A 17,618-nucleotide genomic window follows, 5' to 3' on the forward strand; every position below is an offset into this window, starting at 1 on the left:
TGAGTTGACATCAATTTTTTTATTGGGTGTTAACAAAAGTTTATGACACACTCTTGCTCTGTGAACAGTACTTTTTTTTAAGTTGAGTTATAGTTTTTTTTTTTTAATTAATCCAGTTTGAAAAAGTGGTAAAACATCCATAAATATGAAAATTTGTACATTTTTGGAATACAGTTTGTCCAGTTTTTCACTATAAACTCTTCTTCATCATCAAATGGAAAACAAAAATATATTTTTCAGTTTCTTTCTCGGTTGTACCTTTTAGCAGCAGTTTGTATTAATATCTATGCTTTATGCAGAATATTGCAGCATTTTGTTGAACAACAGAATATTTATTGCAGAACAGAGTAATAAAAAACCGGGCTAAAACATTTAAAAACAGTCAAAAGGCTCAAACGCACTTCTTGGGACGTAGTACCAAAAAGTTTAGTGCATGTTGCACTAAAATGGACAAAAGTTTCTTCAGTTTTAAACCACAATAAAATTGCTACAACATGTAAAAAAAAAAGTAACATGAGCTCAAATAGTTTAACAATTTTCTCAAGAACAGGAAGTTTTAGAATCTGAAATCAAATCGAACTTTAAAAGTTGAGCACATTTCATGTTTCATATTGGCAGTAACTCAGTGCTGACACTTCACGTGTGACAGCTCTGGGCATCTAAAGTGCAGGACACTTCTGAGGTATGTTTGTCCGTTTCTTGCTCTTTCATTGGTGGCTCACTGGAGAAATTAACATTTTCCGTTTCTGGAGAGCAGAGTTTGTTACAGTCATGTTTGCTGCCTAAATCCCCAGAGACGTCCTCATTTCTTGTCGTTCCACTGCGGCCGCCTGAGCAGCGGGTTTCGCGGCGTGTCGTTTCTGGGCTCAGCCGCCCAAGCCGGAGATGGAGAAGCTTGCGGTCTGTCCTCCTCTTCCTCCTCCACTTCATCCTGTGCGGTTCTCACATTATCTGCTGAGCCGTTGTCGTCATGAGCGCTAAGGTGGCGACGAAATCTTTGTGGGCGGGGCTGACTGTCTTGACCTGTGCTCCCTCTCTCGCTCTCGTTGAGAACGTCCACGGAGGAGACTTCCTTCAAGGTGTCCAGCCGGTGCAGAGGCATCATGGCTCCAGAAGAGGAGCGCTTGCCGAAGCGAGAGCGCCGAGCTGGATAGGCGACCTCTGACATGGTCTCCTGATCATCTAAATAAGAGAATACGATGATAGTAAAATGTTACACAAATAACTCAAATGTAAAATTAGAGGTAGCCTAAACTTCTGGCTTAAATAGAAGCATGCATAGGATGTTGTGGTGAAGTCAAGTCGTTTTTTTTTTTATAAATAAACTGAAATATGGGAACTTCAAGACAATCACCTGCAAAGCTTCTCCTTGTAGGAGGAAATCTGGAGTTCAGACTCTCTCCGGGTGGAAGGGAGAAGTACTTCTGGGACTTGGGCACCATCTGATAACAGCAAAGAGACGATTCACGTGGTTGTTATTGATTTTAAATAAACTGAAACATCTTTTCGTTATAGAAAACGCATGAGGCTCGTGTCGACAGTTATGCTCTGTTTCTGGAATAGCTAAAGCCAGCATGTCCAAAGTCTGGCCTGTGCTCAAATGTCTATTGACTCGCAGGCCTCTATCAAAAAATCAATAATGTGGCCCCCTGCTCTGTCGAAGAATTCTGACTTCTTGATTGTGATTGGCTAAATTACATTAGCTTATGTAAACCTACAACCTGTGGCTATTTGAACCTCAGGTCCTTAAAATGAGATAATCTGATTTGTTTCTGTGATCAAAACCACAGTGGTTTGTACTTCTAAGTAAGATTTGTGTTATTTTCCTGTTTGTTTGATTTTAATTTTGAAGTTCACAGTGAACATTCAATTGTGAATAATATACATTTCATATGGACCCAGGTTTAATGTTTTTGTTTTTTACCCCCATAGACCTTTTCTTAATTTTATTTCTGGTTTTCAAATATAGAATTACAGTAACTTTTATATGAATTTATTTAGACATAATTCTGTTCTATGTGAACAAATGAAAAATATCCTATTGCAAATAATACAATATTCATATTTTTATAATAAAATGTTTTTCACTTTAGTAAATCTGGCCCTCTTCCTCAAAGGTTGCCCCCCCACCGCCCCCCTCTTACAGGTAAAGTTTAGCCCAGGGATCGGCAACCTTCAAAACTTGAACTAGTCGAGTCGATTTCTCAATGACTAAGAGACACAGTCTCACCACACCCTTTAATACAAGAAATACAATGATTTCATTTGTTATTGTTACCATTATGATAAATATAAAGGAACCTATTTTGCAAGCATAAAAATAAACAGAAAATCGACTTTTTACAAAATACAAAAAACAGTTGAAAGCTTTTAATAGAGGCTCGCAAGACTTCCTTTCAAAATAAAAGACTGCATCACATAGGATCCTCACAATGCAGCCAATGTAGCAGAATAGTGTAATTTTAACTGTTTATTTTACCGTTTGTTGTGCATCTCAGCTAGACATTAGTATATATAACAAATTAAAATTAAATCATAGTTAATTAAATGAGCCATACTGTATTTTTTAGCCTATTAAGTAAACTTAAAATCCTTGGTTTAAATCTGCTTTATAATCTGGTACGCCTTAATTCTGGTAGTGTTTACTGACCCCTAGTTTACACAGTGCTATAAAATCTGTTGAAAATGTTATTTTATTTGACTTGTAATACATCCTGTTATTCAACTGTTAATGAACGAGTTTGTTTTTTTTTACCTTTTACTTTATATTTACTTTTTGAAATAAAAATCTTATTTTTCTTATAGGAAGCCACATTGGAAGGGTACAAGAGAAATATGTGGCTCCGGAGCCGCAGGTTGCAGACTCTTGGTGCACCCTGAAATCTTAATGAATAGATGTCCACTGCTTGTGGAAAAGTCCAGTTTTTATGACAAATTACCAGGATTTTTTTTTTATTATGCTAAAGATAAAAACTTAAACAATTAGCTCAAAAAGTTATGTGTATTTAAAAAAAAAAATAAAACCACAGTTTAAGGTCCTTCAATAATATCTAATGTACTTTAAATCCTTTCATAGTTTACAAAAAAACCTAAAAATAAATAAAAACAGGCATGGAAGCTGATGAAAATGTATCAGTCAATACCCAAACTGAAATAGTTCATATTAAAATGTGAAAACTTTTATTTTCTGGCATAAAATCTTACCGACTTAAATCTATCAATATTTTTTCTGACCCTAGTGTACTTATGTGACTTTTATCTACTGGCTGTTTATGAGAACTGGACCAAGCGAGTATGACATCACCCATAGAAAATGATTTACTTCCAGTTTAAACCAAATGAAGTCAATAAAGTCACCAGTTTTTGACGATATGGGTGCTGCTGCCATGTTGGAACCAGCAACCTGTGGTTGCTCCAAGTTGGTCTCAACAATTCTACGGCAACCATGTTTTCAGAACCCCACGTCAAACAGCTTTTACATTTTTAATAAAGAAAATAAACACCTAATATGTAATTGTGTTGCATGCTGCAGAACTCGACTTCCTGTAATTCCAAAATGTGTCCAAACAACTACACAATTTAAGTCTAAATGTATATTTTCTGTATAAATAGGACTATTTTTAGTTCTATTTGACAGGTTTTTTTAGAGCAAAGGAATTTACATGAGGAAACTTTGAGCTGAAGCTGCTCCACGTGTTGGTTTGGTGTAAAATTCCCATCTATGACTCAACCTCAGACATTGAGTTTCAGTTGATCCCAATCAGCTGTACATTTACTATAAACAAAAATGGACACCCACACATGTTTCTCCCTTATATGACATTTTTTGTGTTGTTGACTTACAAGTCTAACTTTACAGCTCATATAAAGATGATTGTTGCAAGTTTCCATGCTTACCCTGGTCTGAAAGCTGCCAGGCCGAAGGCTTCGACGGACGCTGGAATGTCGTCTGATCAGAATTTCTCTTCTTTGGTTGTCATTGGGAAGGGCATGCTTACTCGTGAACGCCACAGTCTGCATATGAAAAACAAAACAACACAAAACTTGTCTCAAATGTGAAATAACGCACTCACTGTTCAAAAGTCAAACTTTTTCTGTTTTTTGCAAACTGCAACTTAAATGCCTCCATCATTCCGATTGAAGAATGAACTAAAACCATGTCAATGAGAGGACACATTCTTTAAAGATCAGATTACACAACCAAAACTAGCCACACCTGTCGGAACTACACTGAACTTTACAAGCTCCCAGCCAGCTTTTCTTCATATCCGCCTCCTTGCTGTGGCCATTAAGGGATTTAACTCATAAAATTTGCCATGTTTAAAATCAAACAAGCAGCACAATGACCAAGATTTATAGGAGATTCTCTAAAATAGAATAGAACACTGGCATGAATTCTCCGTGGACTTGTTGTAATTTAATATAACGAGAATTTTGCTGTTGAATGCAACAAACAATAATAGACAATTTAATCATCTCAAAACTCAGAAGGTGGTAAACAAGTTGGAAAGACTTGAACACAGGCAAAGAATATAATGGGATAAACTGTCAAACAAGCAGAGAAGCACATGTTTCCTATTTGTTTGAACATCAAAGTGTCTCTGAGAGGCGGTCACAGGGCCATGTCATGTCGCTAATGGAAAATTACAGCGGGCCGCAGTCTGTGCTTATGCAAAACAACCTCGGGTTTCACTGTTTGGTGCCATCACATGTGAACAAAACGTCACCAAAGGTTTGAGGGTTAAAGACATCAAAGCAGCAAATGAGAGCAGAAAAGAACTGAATTATTTCCAAGATTTTGCCCAATTTTTATCCTTTACCTCTAGAATGTGGTTTTAGCAGTCTGATTTAGTTTTTGCTCATTGCTAACAAACTCAAACCCTATTCTGTATGAAGTTAGTCCGGGAAGCTTCACCTTTGTTGACATTTAAACCTGTGCCTTGTTTGTTTACGATGACCTTAAAAAAACCAAACCACAGTGATGCCATTTTGTTTTGGCTTTAGCGACCATGGCACTCTTGCTAGCATCTTACACTTAGCATGCTAACCCTTAGCAGTATATTTGGGCTTATTTCCAGTAAAGAGTTTTAGGGCCACCAAAATAAAAAAGTATTATAAAAAGTAATAATATGAGATTAAAGTCATAAATTTATGAGAAAAAAACTCAAACGTACAAACTTTTTTCTCAAAATTCACGAGTTTTTTTTCTCATAAATATATGGGATTATTACTAAAAAATATATTTTAAAAATTAATATTATGAGATTAAAGTCAAAGTGAACCTACAGCTAGCAACTGAATCCTTTGTGCAAAAGCAGGCCGACTTCTCGTACAACTCAATTTGGTCAAAGAGTCTCGGATTTTGACAGGTCAATAACGTTACAAAGGCTCAGAAAAATTCAAACTACTTTTAATAATTTGTATCTGTTCTTAGTGAATTTGACAATTGATATATGGTTTTTATGTTACTTACTATTACTAATTTAAACATTTTAATAGCTTCTATCTATCCATCCATCATTTGGAAGCTCCTTTTTTTGATTTACAGTTTTTTCACTTTATTTTAATCGTTGATCCAGGATCTCTCAGACCCCGTTGATGAAGCCATTCATATCTCTGCAGCTGTCCACTTACTATCATTTCTTCCTCCATAAAAGACAAGATTTCCTCCAAGTCTGTGAGATGATTCTGTCTAAAGAGGAATAATTTTCAGCATATTTTTCAATGTTCTTATGCTAATAATAATTGGATTTTGAGTCACTAAAAAGTTCAGAATATCCTTGTTTTTGAAACCTATTTGTAAATAAAGCTTCACAATTTCATTTTTGAGCACAACTCCGAAACATACAACTTCTGTGTTTTTTTTTGTTGTTGTAAATTTATGAATATCTTCTCATAATTTTATGTTTTAAAGTTGTAAATTTATGGCATTTAAAGTCATAAATGAAAATTATTTTTAAAAAAATGTAAATATAGGAGAAAAATCTTAAATTTAGTCTAGAGTTGTAAATGTACAACTTTATTCTTGAAATTTAAGTTAGTCTATGCTTTTGAGAAAAAAGTCTTAAGTATAATTGTTGTACACCTTAATGGGCTCCTTCTTGCTAAAGGTCCATACATCCTGATGTTCCGGGTTCATCTGTTTATACAACAGCTTCACAGATGTCACCAAAACCTTCCAGAAAATGGTGCCAGAAGAGTCAAATATCCTTCAAACGTGTAGACAGAAATGCCCCTGAGAGGTCAGAGGTCATGAATGAGCAAACGGGGACTGATCTCAGTAACTCAAGTAAGGTATGCAGACAGAGCAGCATCTTTAGACGCAAAACCTGCTGAGCCTCAAGGCATATAGACAAAAAGAGCAGAAAGCGGGTGTTGTTTCTTTAAACTAAAACTGAAAACTGAGGCTCATTAGATAAAGTCAAAAAATGGCAAAAAGCAGAAAATTCTGCAGCTCTGAAGAAATGGTTGAGTCATTTGGCTTTAATCCTTTTTATTTGGTTGATTTATGTTTTTTTATGCATATCTACGTATATTTTCTTTTTTAGATTCACTTATACTGTTGATTTGTGATTGTTTAAATAAGTATTATCTCATTTTGTTGCTATTATCATCATCTTCTGATAATAAAAGTACCATGTTATTAACCTAGTTTTTTGAACAGGACATTAAGGCACAATGGTCCAGAGGCTCCAGATTTGAGTCCTTCGTGGTCTAAGTGATGATTGTCATCAGTAACTGCAGGTAGAAGATCTAAAGTGACCTTTGCCATAATGCTATTACTCTCCAAAAACATCTTTTTCAAACTGATGAATCTATGCCACCAAAATGAGCGCAGCTTTGCAGGTGCATGAGATTTGTTTTATCTTACCCGCTCCCTGATCTTGTACATGTTCTTGGAGAGGATGTCGTGCATGTTCTTCAGGTCGCTGGCTGAGAACTTCTTCTTGGGTTTGGTCGAGTTTTTCTTCTCCTCTCTAAAAAACAAAAGCACATCATTTTTTTTTTTTTTTTTTTAAAAGCATGATGCCACTAGTCACACTCTGTTAGAATTGCTCAAAGCAAAAGCTGCATACTGGAGGGAAATGAGGGACGGAGCAGCACTGATGTCTCCAGAGACCGTGTCCAGAATCTCTAAAGCATTTTGCAGCTCCAGCTTCTTGTACAGAGCCACGATGCTGGACTCTGCCCGGTTGTCTCGGAGGAGGATCTTGCGCAAGATCCGATTGTTGAACTTCATAAACCTGAAGGTTAGATAAGAATTAGAAAATTAGGGATACAATAGTCTGTAACTCAGTGGGATTTGCTAGTCTCAGGTACAAAAGGGGTTTAAGAAAATAAATACGTGGTGTGTTCAAGATTCATAACTCTCTATTGTAACTGTAGCATTGGTCCAACACAAGAGGTCTTCAGCTCTCAGCTGTTTGACCCACTGCCGGAGAGGACGGCAAGTTAAACTATGTTAATGAAAAAAGAAGAAATATATATTTTTCATCAACTTGGCTCAAATTATAACAAGAGATTTAAGGTTAATGAAAAAATGCATTTGTTTTTGCAGCATTCACACTAAATAAATCCTCCAAATTCTATTTAAAATAAATCTGCATGTTATAGATTCCTAATGCTCACTTCACAATATTGATTTATTTTAAAAGATTTAAGAGTGCTGCAGTAAGTTTTTTTGTCAAAATGCATTTTAACATTTTTTTGTCTTTGATCAGCAGAAATCAAAATAATTACACACTAGTTAATTGTAATTGTAATACATAAAAGAGGAAAAAAGACATCTGTTGAGTCAAATTAGTTTTAAAAAGTATATATAGTTTTTATTGTATGTGGACTTTCTTTTTCTTCTTTTGATCACATGGTTCGGCAGTAAAAAATAAGTAAACGGTGAAACAGAAGAAGAATAAGAAGTGGTCAGAGAAAAATGAGCAATTTTTATCCAAACAAAAGTGCAGAAAACCTGCAAAGGATCACTCAGTCACTTTAGGGTGAATCAGGAAAAACCCTGCATGCTTTTTGAAAGGTTTACAATAAACTCTATGGAGCTATAAGGAAAAATAGAAAACCAAAAACATAATGGAAGACATTTTAGAATGTATTATTTACACACAAAAACACTACAAGGCCTGATTGATACTTTTGGTAAAAAATATTTACTGTTCAAATAACAAAAAATTATTCAAAAGAACAGTCAAAATCCCTTCACAAAGTCAGTAAATGTTGTTTATATTAATTTATTCCTCTCACAAAGTAAACATGCCTGTTGGTGTATTCCACACTTGTGTCGGTGGCATGTTTAGACGATTTACATTAAAAATGTTCTGACAGAAACTGGATGGACTTGTTTAACATACCAGTCAGGCGGAAAGAGGGTCAACAAAACAAAGAGGAAAGAGATATAAAAAGAATGTTTGAAGACAGTGTTTAAGCTACACAAGTTCAAAGGAACAAAGATGTCTAAAACAAAGAACATAAGATTTAGTTTCAGCAGTTGGCTGTCACCTCAAATAAACTACTAATGGTTTGAATGTGATTTGAACATGTCAATTTGTATTTTAGACTAATCTATTCGGAAAAATTTTATTTATTAATAACCACAACTCAACAAATACATTTAAAGCTCCAAAATTATTTTAAATAGAGAACTGGCGAATTCAAGCGTGATAATTCTCATTTTGAAACATAGTTTTTCTAAAGAATCTGAGGAGGTAAACCTCAACCAGTTTGCTCACTAGCTGCACTGCAGCATTCTCTATTTGCCTTTGTTAGGCCTCATCATGCACAGAGCTCTCCGACATGTAAAGACGCATGTAAACAGGCCGAGTTCAAATGTGTATCAGTTACAATAATGGCTGTGAACTGACAACAGTATTATTTTCAGAGAAATTCACATACTTGTCCTTCCAGTAGTAGTGGCTCCACTGTCCACATATGTCCTCTATCCCAGCCATTGTGTGCTCCATGAGCTAGAAGAGAGAAATGAACATTAGTTTATGCGTTTTGCTAAAAAAAGGCATTTAAAAAGTAGTTTGAGTTGTTACCCTGGAATGAATCTCGACGTTGATGGTGTCATTGTCGCGGTTGGTTCTGCGGACGTTGATGAACTCGATCAGAGGTCGAATGCTAATGCCCTGCAGAGAGCAGAGATGAACAGAAGGCCGACTCAGGGGATGAGCTACTTCTTGATCACATTCATTTTCCTTCCATCCATTTTCCCATGTGGTTGCTGGAGCCTATCCCAGATACCGTTTGGCAAAGTACATTATGGGCAGGTCACCAGATTGTTGCAGCCTCACAATCACATTCACACATAAGGAACACTTTAGATTCTTCAAGTAACTTATACATTTTGGAACCAAAAGCCAATTGCTTTTCTTATGATAATTAAAAATATATAACTAATTACAATACCTGTATTGCATGTAAAACAAGTTTAAATTAGATTTCAAAAAAGTAAAAACACATTGACCAATCACATTTATTTTGGCAAAACTCAAGGGTCCACTTTGGCAAAAATATGGACAATACAGAAAAATCTTTCAAAAGTATTTCAAATGTCAAACCCAGATTTGGTATTTTATCGTTTTTTTAACGTTATGAAAGTAGACAGCTGAAGACTAAGCAAACACTTGAGAAACCATCAACCAAAAATGGGAGGTCGTGTTCTTATCAAAAGAGCTCACCAATAATACCACAAGTTCACATATAGAAAAATCTGTTTTTGGCTTTTAAAGACATTTTTTGTTCATTTATGTTCAAATGGCCATGTGAACATCTATAAGAATTTCTTTTCATTTTGAATATTTTCTTCCTTTTTATCAAAAAGAAAAAAAAAAAAAAACGTACGGAGCTACTAAAGTGTCATCCAAGTAAAAAAAAAGAAAAAAAGTAAATAATTTAAGTTAAACTTTTTTTTTCCTGGTTACTATATGGTGCACACCAGTTACAATCTGATGAGGTTACAAGTTAGTAACCAGAAAGGAAATGTTTTACTTTAATTAGAATCAGAAAAAAATGTTTACTTAAAAAAAATGTACTTAAATTTTATAGGGAGCACATAAATTGACAACGAAATAAAGACAAGAATTAGAGGGTTTTTTTCTAGTTATTATCTGGTGAGCAGCAGAAAAGGAATGTTTTTTTTTTTTTTTACATATTTGTTTTTCTTTGACATCTCTCTAGGGGTTCCATAGTTTTGAACAACTGATGTAGGGAAAAAAACATTTTTGTAATTGTCTTTTTTTTTAAAGAAAATAATGTATTAAAAATACACATACAGAAGACAGCAGAAAAGTGCTTGTAACGCAGAATTTAACTGATCATTCCTTTGTTTAAGAAAGTGTTTTTTTCTGGCACCAGATGGAACATGTAAAATAGGTTTTAACCTTAAAGCTCCAGAGGGCGAACATCACATGTGCCATTCAGACATGAGGCTGAGGCAGCACACCTTCACCTGTCAGTCTGTTTAAAATGACATGCTAATCTACTGAACCAGCTGACAGAAGAGCAAAGGGGGAACAGCCTGACTTTAGCAACTACCATGTATTTTATTAAAAGTAATATATATATACACATACGTTTTCTTAAATGTTGTGTTAACTATTCTAAATAGAAGTGCCCCTGAACAAAAAGAAACTCAAATTGACATTTGGAAATTTGCTTGCATCAAACCCAATAGGAGACTCTGTGTGTTTTACCTGAAGGAAGACAGTGAAGAGGATGATGACGATGGTGGCGGTGACAAAAAGGTGTTTGCGAGTGATGTTATCAGGAAGTGTGAAGGCCAAAGCAAAGGAAATTGCACCTCGCAGGCCTCCGTAGGCCATTCCAAACTGATCCTTGATGTTGAAGGGAATGGTGCGGAATGGGTTGATGATCTGAGTCAGCACCAGAACACCTTGAAGTGAAAGTAAAAAGGTTGTTTTAGTTCAAACTTTTGAACTCTTTTTGAGAAACTAAAGTGAATTAAAGATGAATTTAAGGAGTTTCAGCCAAAAGTGAGAAACTGTTGAGCATCATTGATAGATTTCGGCAAACGATCCCAAAACAGAATCTGACAAAAAGAAGTTTTCAAAGCTTAGTTATCTTTTAAAAACATGTATTTTTATATTCAATTCTATTCCAGATGTATTTATGATGCACTTTTCATGCGGCAGCAACACAAAGTGCTTTACAGGGTTAAAACATTAAAAATAAAACTATAAAACAAACTAAAAACCCAAACAACCCCTCACATCCAACTAAAAGAGACATAAAATAACATGAATACAACTCAAAGTGTAAATAAAAATAGAAACAATTTGGAATTTTCAGAAACAGAAAAAAATGCACATTTGAAATAAATCCCTTTCATTACATATTTTCATTAAAATTTTAACACTCTCCTACAATTTTCATAATTTTATTTTTACTTGTAAAGTTTTCTTTCATCTACAATTTGTGATTTTTCTATTTTATGTAAAACAAACATGCTATTTGCTCTGCAAATGCTACAAATCAGAACAATTTCTACAAATTAACAACTTTGCTTCATTAAATCTGCACAGCTTCAGTTATTTTAAAACTAAATTTAATTTGAAAAACAGATTTTTTTGGGATGGAAAAAGAAAACTTAAAAAAAAAGTCAAACTCCAGCTTCAGCCCTGTATGTACAAATATTGCTCAACATTAAACCAGTCCGTGGTCTAAAAGTCTAAAAAAGGTTGTGGACTGCTGCATTATAGAACTCCTGGGTCCTCCAATTCAGTTCTGTAGCCACTCTCAAACTAAATTTTCTAATTATCAAGCAGAAAAATAATCAAAAATAAATTAACATTTAATGAAACGTTTACAAATGTGGAAAAACTTCTGATTATCATCAACTAGTGGCAGCACGAAAGTCCTGCTAGATTCCTAAAAGACATGCACAATGTATCAAACCTGCAATACATTTCACTGGATATTATACTATGTATGTATATGTATGTGACAAATAAAATTTGAATCCTTTATTATTAATGTAATTGCAGCATGTTGTAGTTGAAATATTAAATAAATACAAATTTTTTTATTGACAACATCAAGTGAAGCATTTCTTCTAAAATATTTGTGCTTTACTCTTCAATAGTGATGATGGATTTTGTCCTTTTTTAATCCTTACCCAACCCTCTCCATATGAAGGCAAACAGCAGCGTGAAGAGGATGTAGCCCCAGTTCCATTCGTGGTCCGTCGTTATGGTAACAACACCCAGGAAGAAGAAAATAAGAGTTTCCGAGATGGCGCCAAGCATCTTAACCACGTGCCGGATGGTTGTGCAGGATCGCTGGGAGACGTTCTCCTCTACGTAATACTTCATGGTGAGGGTACAGCAGACAATGCTGGAGGAAAAACGAGAGAATTGTGGCAAAGTTTACTTCCTGTTCAAACACATTGACCCGTGAGAGTTTTATATCTACTTACGCCATGATGGAGGAGATGGCAAAGAGCTCAGCCACCAGGTAGGCCAGGTAGCTGTACATGAATATGAAGAGCGGCTCAATTTCTCGGACCTTGGAGGTGAATCTTGTGGTGAAGGCGGCCACGAAGCCAAAAAGGACACCGAAGCCCATCCCACCAAGTCCAACCACGAAAAACCTCGCCACGCCCAGGAACACGTCCACAGGCTCCACCACCGGCATCTCCGCCACAAAGCTGAACATGCTATACAGCACCTGAAATCAGTGGCATGCATCTTTAGAAAGAGCAAACTCAATCGCACAAGAGGCCAAAGTATAAATCACACTTTAGGTCGACGTTATTGAACGGTCTAAAACAACATTTTTAAAAGTTTAAAACTGTAACGTTTTAACATAATCATGAACTAGATACATAGCATTAACTGCCATATTGCTAGCGTGAATGCTGTAAGCTGAATTTGGCCGCTGAAAATGCTGAAATTGATAGCTGAAATCACTAAAGCTGATAGCTGAAAATGCTGAAGCTAATAGCCAGTTAAAATATTAGCTAAATGCCAAATTAGCCTAAAAAAAAAAAAAAAAACTTAAGTAAGCCAAAACAGCTGCCCTGTAACTGAAAAAAAATTCAAAAAAAGTTTAAAAAGCCCAAATTAGCCAAAACAGCTTGAAGTAGCTGAATTATTAGCTAATCCCCACATCAATCTAAAAAATATTTAAAAAAAAGCCTAAATTAGCTTGCTTGTAAATATTAGCTAAACTCCAAAATAGCTTAAAAAGGTAAATGCCAAAATAATCCAAAAAGCTAGCAGAATGCTAATTTTTAAAACTATAACTTTTTAACAAAATATTAATAATAAAAATGCAGGAATATTATTCTAGAATAAATCGACTTAAACCTTATATAACTTTTAATATTTTACTGCCTATATAAATATGTTCCGTCAAATTATACAAGTTAGAAATAAGCGCAAGATAACATCGGGTCGATAATAACAATAAAATAAAATGATCTGGAGGGCCGGATCCGGCCCCCGGGCCTTGTGTACTAGAGTGTCAATCCAAACTTTACTGGTGACTAAATGTCTTCATATCTTGCTGCACATTCTAAAGACATTTGGACAAACATATTGTGTTTATGAAACTTTGAAAAATACAAAGACAAATTGTTGTATTTGTTTGAACATTCTGTCATGTGAAATTAAAGAAGATCTTTTGATTTATGGTCTTTTAAATATAAGTATGCCATTTTTAGCCTTTTTTTTTAAGCTGTCGCTTTATAGGACATAGTTTCTACAGAGCGGCAGGAGTTCATTAGAAATTCACTTTTGAGTTGTGGGCGGAACTGCAAACCAATTCCCATCACCCATAACTGAGAGCTGTTTACGTGCTCTCCCTCTAGCTTACAGCCCCTCTCATCCCCAATCTAACATTTTCAGTGAAACAAAAATTCAGAGTGATATTGGAGCTATCCAGTTTTGAGCTAGATACCAGCTCAGATGAGGAAAACAAAGACATTCATGGATCTATTTGTCTGCAAGTCTATCAGAATGGAAAAGAGCATGGAGCTTCTACTCATCAATTGTATTTTTCTGCTCCTGATTCACAATTTGAATTAAGGAAAACTCAGAAATTCTAAGTTTAAGCTTAATGCCACAAGAACAGGTTAAAAACACAAAAAACACAATTGTTATTGGAGTAGGGCTTTAAATATTTTGCCATATTGACAAACTGCAATATATTGTCCCAAAGACTGCCAATATAATAGAAGTTTTATTTTTTTGTAGTCAACAAATAAGATATTTTGCAACTTGAAAAGAAACCCTGAAAATGCCAAATTCTCTCAGCTGATTTCACAAAACTTGAACTCGCCTAAATGCTTAAGTTTCACCAAGATACGAAATAGCATAAAACAGCTTTCAAAGCTGACCTTGATGAGACTATGTTTATGAATAGACAGAGGATTCATGCATCCCCCAATAATTAACTGAAGCCATTTTCTTAGCTATGCGATAGCGGCCATTTTGGATGCACATGTAGTGCTTGATTACAGAGGGGTTTCTCTAGACTGGAGAATGGTATGGAGTGCAAAACACAACAGAAAAGTTTGCAAACTTTTCAAAAAGAAACATCATTTGATTTTGATCTGAATGCCACCATAAAAAAGACAAGAAAGTTTTGAGCCACAAATAACTGAATTGTGTTGTATCTCACAGCCAGGAGAAGGTGTAAACAGCGCCAACCACTGCATCATCTATGCGATAACGTGCATGTTTCCAAATGGTGACGAATTCAATGACCCACTCCAATAAAACATGTTTGTGAGTCATTTTTTTCTGATGATTGAGGACATATATAAAGAAAATGAAGGTCAAAGTAGCATTTTTGAATATTTCTTTATTTAAATGGTTGTGAACAGATGGGTAACGGGAAAGGGGGGAGGGGGCTGTAACACGCCCACAACTCAGAGGTGAATTTCTAATTAACTACTGCTGCTCTGCAGAAACTATGTTCAAGAAAACAACACATTTATTCTATTTAGGCTAAAAACAGCGTAATTGTAATTTAAAAGACTAATGGGAACACTTAAATTAATCAAAATATGATCGGAGTGGGTCTTTTAGTGCAGATAGGAAATTGTAGATTTTCACTGTTCAGCTCAGTGATCATTTAAGTATGCAGGCCCATATGTTAATCTTAAATTGAAAACAAAAAAAGGTTACTAAAAACTCCACCTCAGAACTGTTCGAACATAAAATAAAATCAATGTTGGAACCAGACTGTACGAATGTTTTATTCCCTTGTGGTTTACTAGCTAAACTGAGCTGGCTCCATTGTTTTTTATCAACTTTAATCAGGAAGTGCAGGTGTTTGGTGGTTTATTCAGTCAAATGAAGTTTGTGTGAAACCCTCAGAAGTTCTAAACATGTCTTGGTTTCTGCTGTTGGGAAATGCTTTTGTCTATTTCTGTCCATTTCTGGTCGGGCTCGCCTTGTCTACTGCTTCCACCCCCAGGAAAGCAGTAGACAAGCGCTAAGGTCACCACTCCAAAGTAAAGAGCTTGTGTGTGTGTGGGTGGAGCGGTAAGTTTCCATGTGAGGAGATGGGAGGTGGGGACGGGGTTTGAGCTACACAGTACAGACATGCATTGCCTCCTCCCATGCAACATGTAACTGCCACCACAGAAACTGGTTTGGCAGCATCTACGCAAACACACTTTGAATGGTGACGAGACTCTTTCTGTGGACACATTTGTTTCATGTCACTGACATTCCCAGAGTTTCCGCTCAAAAAAGTTTTATCAAGGGTTGTTTTTTTATATTTTAGGCCATATTCTCTCACCTTTACACTTTGACATATGTGTTAAAAATTTCTCATGAAACCTGAGAAGCCCTTTGATTGAAAGTTCTTCATTCATCTACATACAAAGGGAATCTGGGCTAAAAACTGGTCCAAGATCCAGTTTCCAAAACAAATACTCCAAACCAGTCAGCAGATTATAATAAAATGAATTTGGAGATTGCTTAAATTTCTGAAAGAAAACTTTTTTTGCAACTCACCACAGTGACGGCATCATTGAAGAGGCACTCCCCAAATACCACGATGTACAGCTGCTCATTGACGTTCACATCCTCAAACACGCTGAGCACCGCCACGGGGTCCACGGCCGAGACGATGGTGGCGAACAGCAGGTTCTCCTGCAGGTTGATGTCCTGCACACCAAACGCCTCAATCTGGCAAATGGCGAAGAGGGACATCCCAATGCCGATGCTGTTCCACAGGGTCCCCACCACAGCAAACCACAGCACCTGCACACACAATGACAACACTTCCAGGTGGGAGCTGGACCACGTCACCATGGAGGTGTGAGGGACAGGACACCCACCGTGCCGACATTCTCGAAGAAGGGTCTGGTGGGCATGAAGTACCCCGAATCGAGGACGATGGGGGGTAGCATGTACAGGAAGAAAACGTTGCTGGAGAGCACTGCAGGGGGCTTCTCATGGACCGAATGCATGATGGCCCCCACAATCAGACCAATGCTGACGAGGAGACACGACTCCGGCACCCACACCGTGATCTTGTGGTACACATGAAAACCTGGGAAAGAGGACCGATGATCCCAACAAACCAAAGCTAATTCCAAATTCTTCAATCCACCTGCATGTCAGTTCACTTCACTCACCTATTTTAGCAAAGGAAGCCAGCAGCATCCATAGGGTGATCTCAAAGGGGATCTGTATCCTGGGGTAGTTCATTGTAAACACAGGTAAATTGGATTTCTCATCATCTGGATAAGGCTGGGGGCCACTATCAGGCTTAATCGGAGGCAAGATAGTGACCCCAGCCGTAGGTTTGGATGGAACTTCAGCTCTGGAGCCATAAAAAAGACTTAAAAACACACAAAAAATAAAAAAATCCAACCCTCTCCTTGAACTTAAATCCATGATGAGGAAAAATAAAAAATATATATGTATATAAAATGTATTTCCTGTTGTGTAAAAGAAGCACTCGCGTTAGTAAACTCCAGTCATTCCAGGATTTAAGAGACCATTCAGCAGGAAAAAATCCGCTTTTTGCTCAAAAAGTTGACAAAAATGTAGACACCAGCGGCATTTGCTGAAGCGCCTCTTCCAACTGCGGCACAACACACCTGCGGATTCACCTGCATGCTCAAGTTCCCACACTGACAGGGCGCGCCCACCTGCTCGCCTCTGATTGGCTGTCTGCAGCGGCAGGTAGAAACGGAGGCTCACACTGTGTCTGAATTAATGGGTAGTTTCGGTGAGATTTCCCACCTGAGCAGTCATTCCAGATTAAAGACGGAACTTTGTCTTAATAAAAACATAAGCGGGTAAAAAACAATCTTTTTTTCTTTTGAAATGGTTGTGTAGATGACTCTCTGTGTTGGTTGATACAAGACGATTGAGATACTTGCTGTCATATTTGAACGTTTTTCTGAAGAACTAGTGCGAATCTGTGAATATCTTTCTAACTTTACCGAATTGATGAAAAGTTTGTTTTATTTCTAGTCAAATATATTCTTATGGTACTCTGTCAGTAGTTTTTAAATAAAGTGTTTCTTTTTTTTACATTTATGTCTGTTATGCAAAAAGTCAAGTGAAAAACTCCTTATATTTGCAAATTCACTCCTTCTATGCTTTGAACGCAAATACATG

The 17,618-nt window shown here is 36.3% G+C and overlaps 2 protein-coding genes across 4 annotated transcripts in view; one reads left to right on the forward strand and one right to left on the reverse strand.

Moving 5' to 3' along the window:
* Window positions 1-17,246, reverse strand: slc9a2 (solute carrier family 9 member 2). Its single transcript, XM_024286873.2, has 13 exons — window positions 16,625-17,246; window positions 16,325-16,539; window positions 15,999-16,247; window positions 12,446-12,696; window positions 12,146-12,363; window positions 10,704-10,903; window positions 9,048-9,137; window positions 8,902-8,972; window positions 7,077-7,244; window positions 6,872-6,977; window positions 3,898-4,014; window positions 1,355-1,442; window positions 1-1,182 (listed from the first exon to the last, which is right to left on the reverse strand). The coding sequence occupies exons 1-13, from the start codon at window positions 16,884-16,886 to the stop codon at window positions 803-805; spliced, it is 2,415 nt and encodes an 804-aa protein (XP_024142641.1). The 5' UTR covers window positions 16,887-17,246; the 3' UTR covers window positions 1-802.
* The window catches only part of inpp4aa (inositol polyphosphate-4-phosphatase type I Aa), a 25,049-nt gene continuing 24,624 nt past the window's right edge, over window positions 17,194-17,618 (forward strand). For 2 of the 3 annotated variants that reach the window (XM_024286540.2, XM_024286542.2), the window contains exon 1: window positions 17,241-17,293. The gene's annotated coding sequence lies outside the window, so the exon portion shown is untranslated. Of the gene's footprint in view, window positions 17,294-17,618 lie in introns of all 3 variants that reach the window. The other variant, XM_024286539.2, reaches the window with a different exon arrangement.

Source organism: Oryzias melastigma, linkage group LG21 (genome assembly GCF_002922805.2).
Source record: "Oryzias melastigma strain HK-1 linkage group LG21, ASM292280v2, whole genome shotgun sequence".
In the NCBI taxonomy this organism is placed as follows: Eukaryota; Metazoa; Chordata; class Actinopteri; order Beloniformes; family Adrianichthyidae; genus Oryzias; species Oryzias melastigma.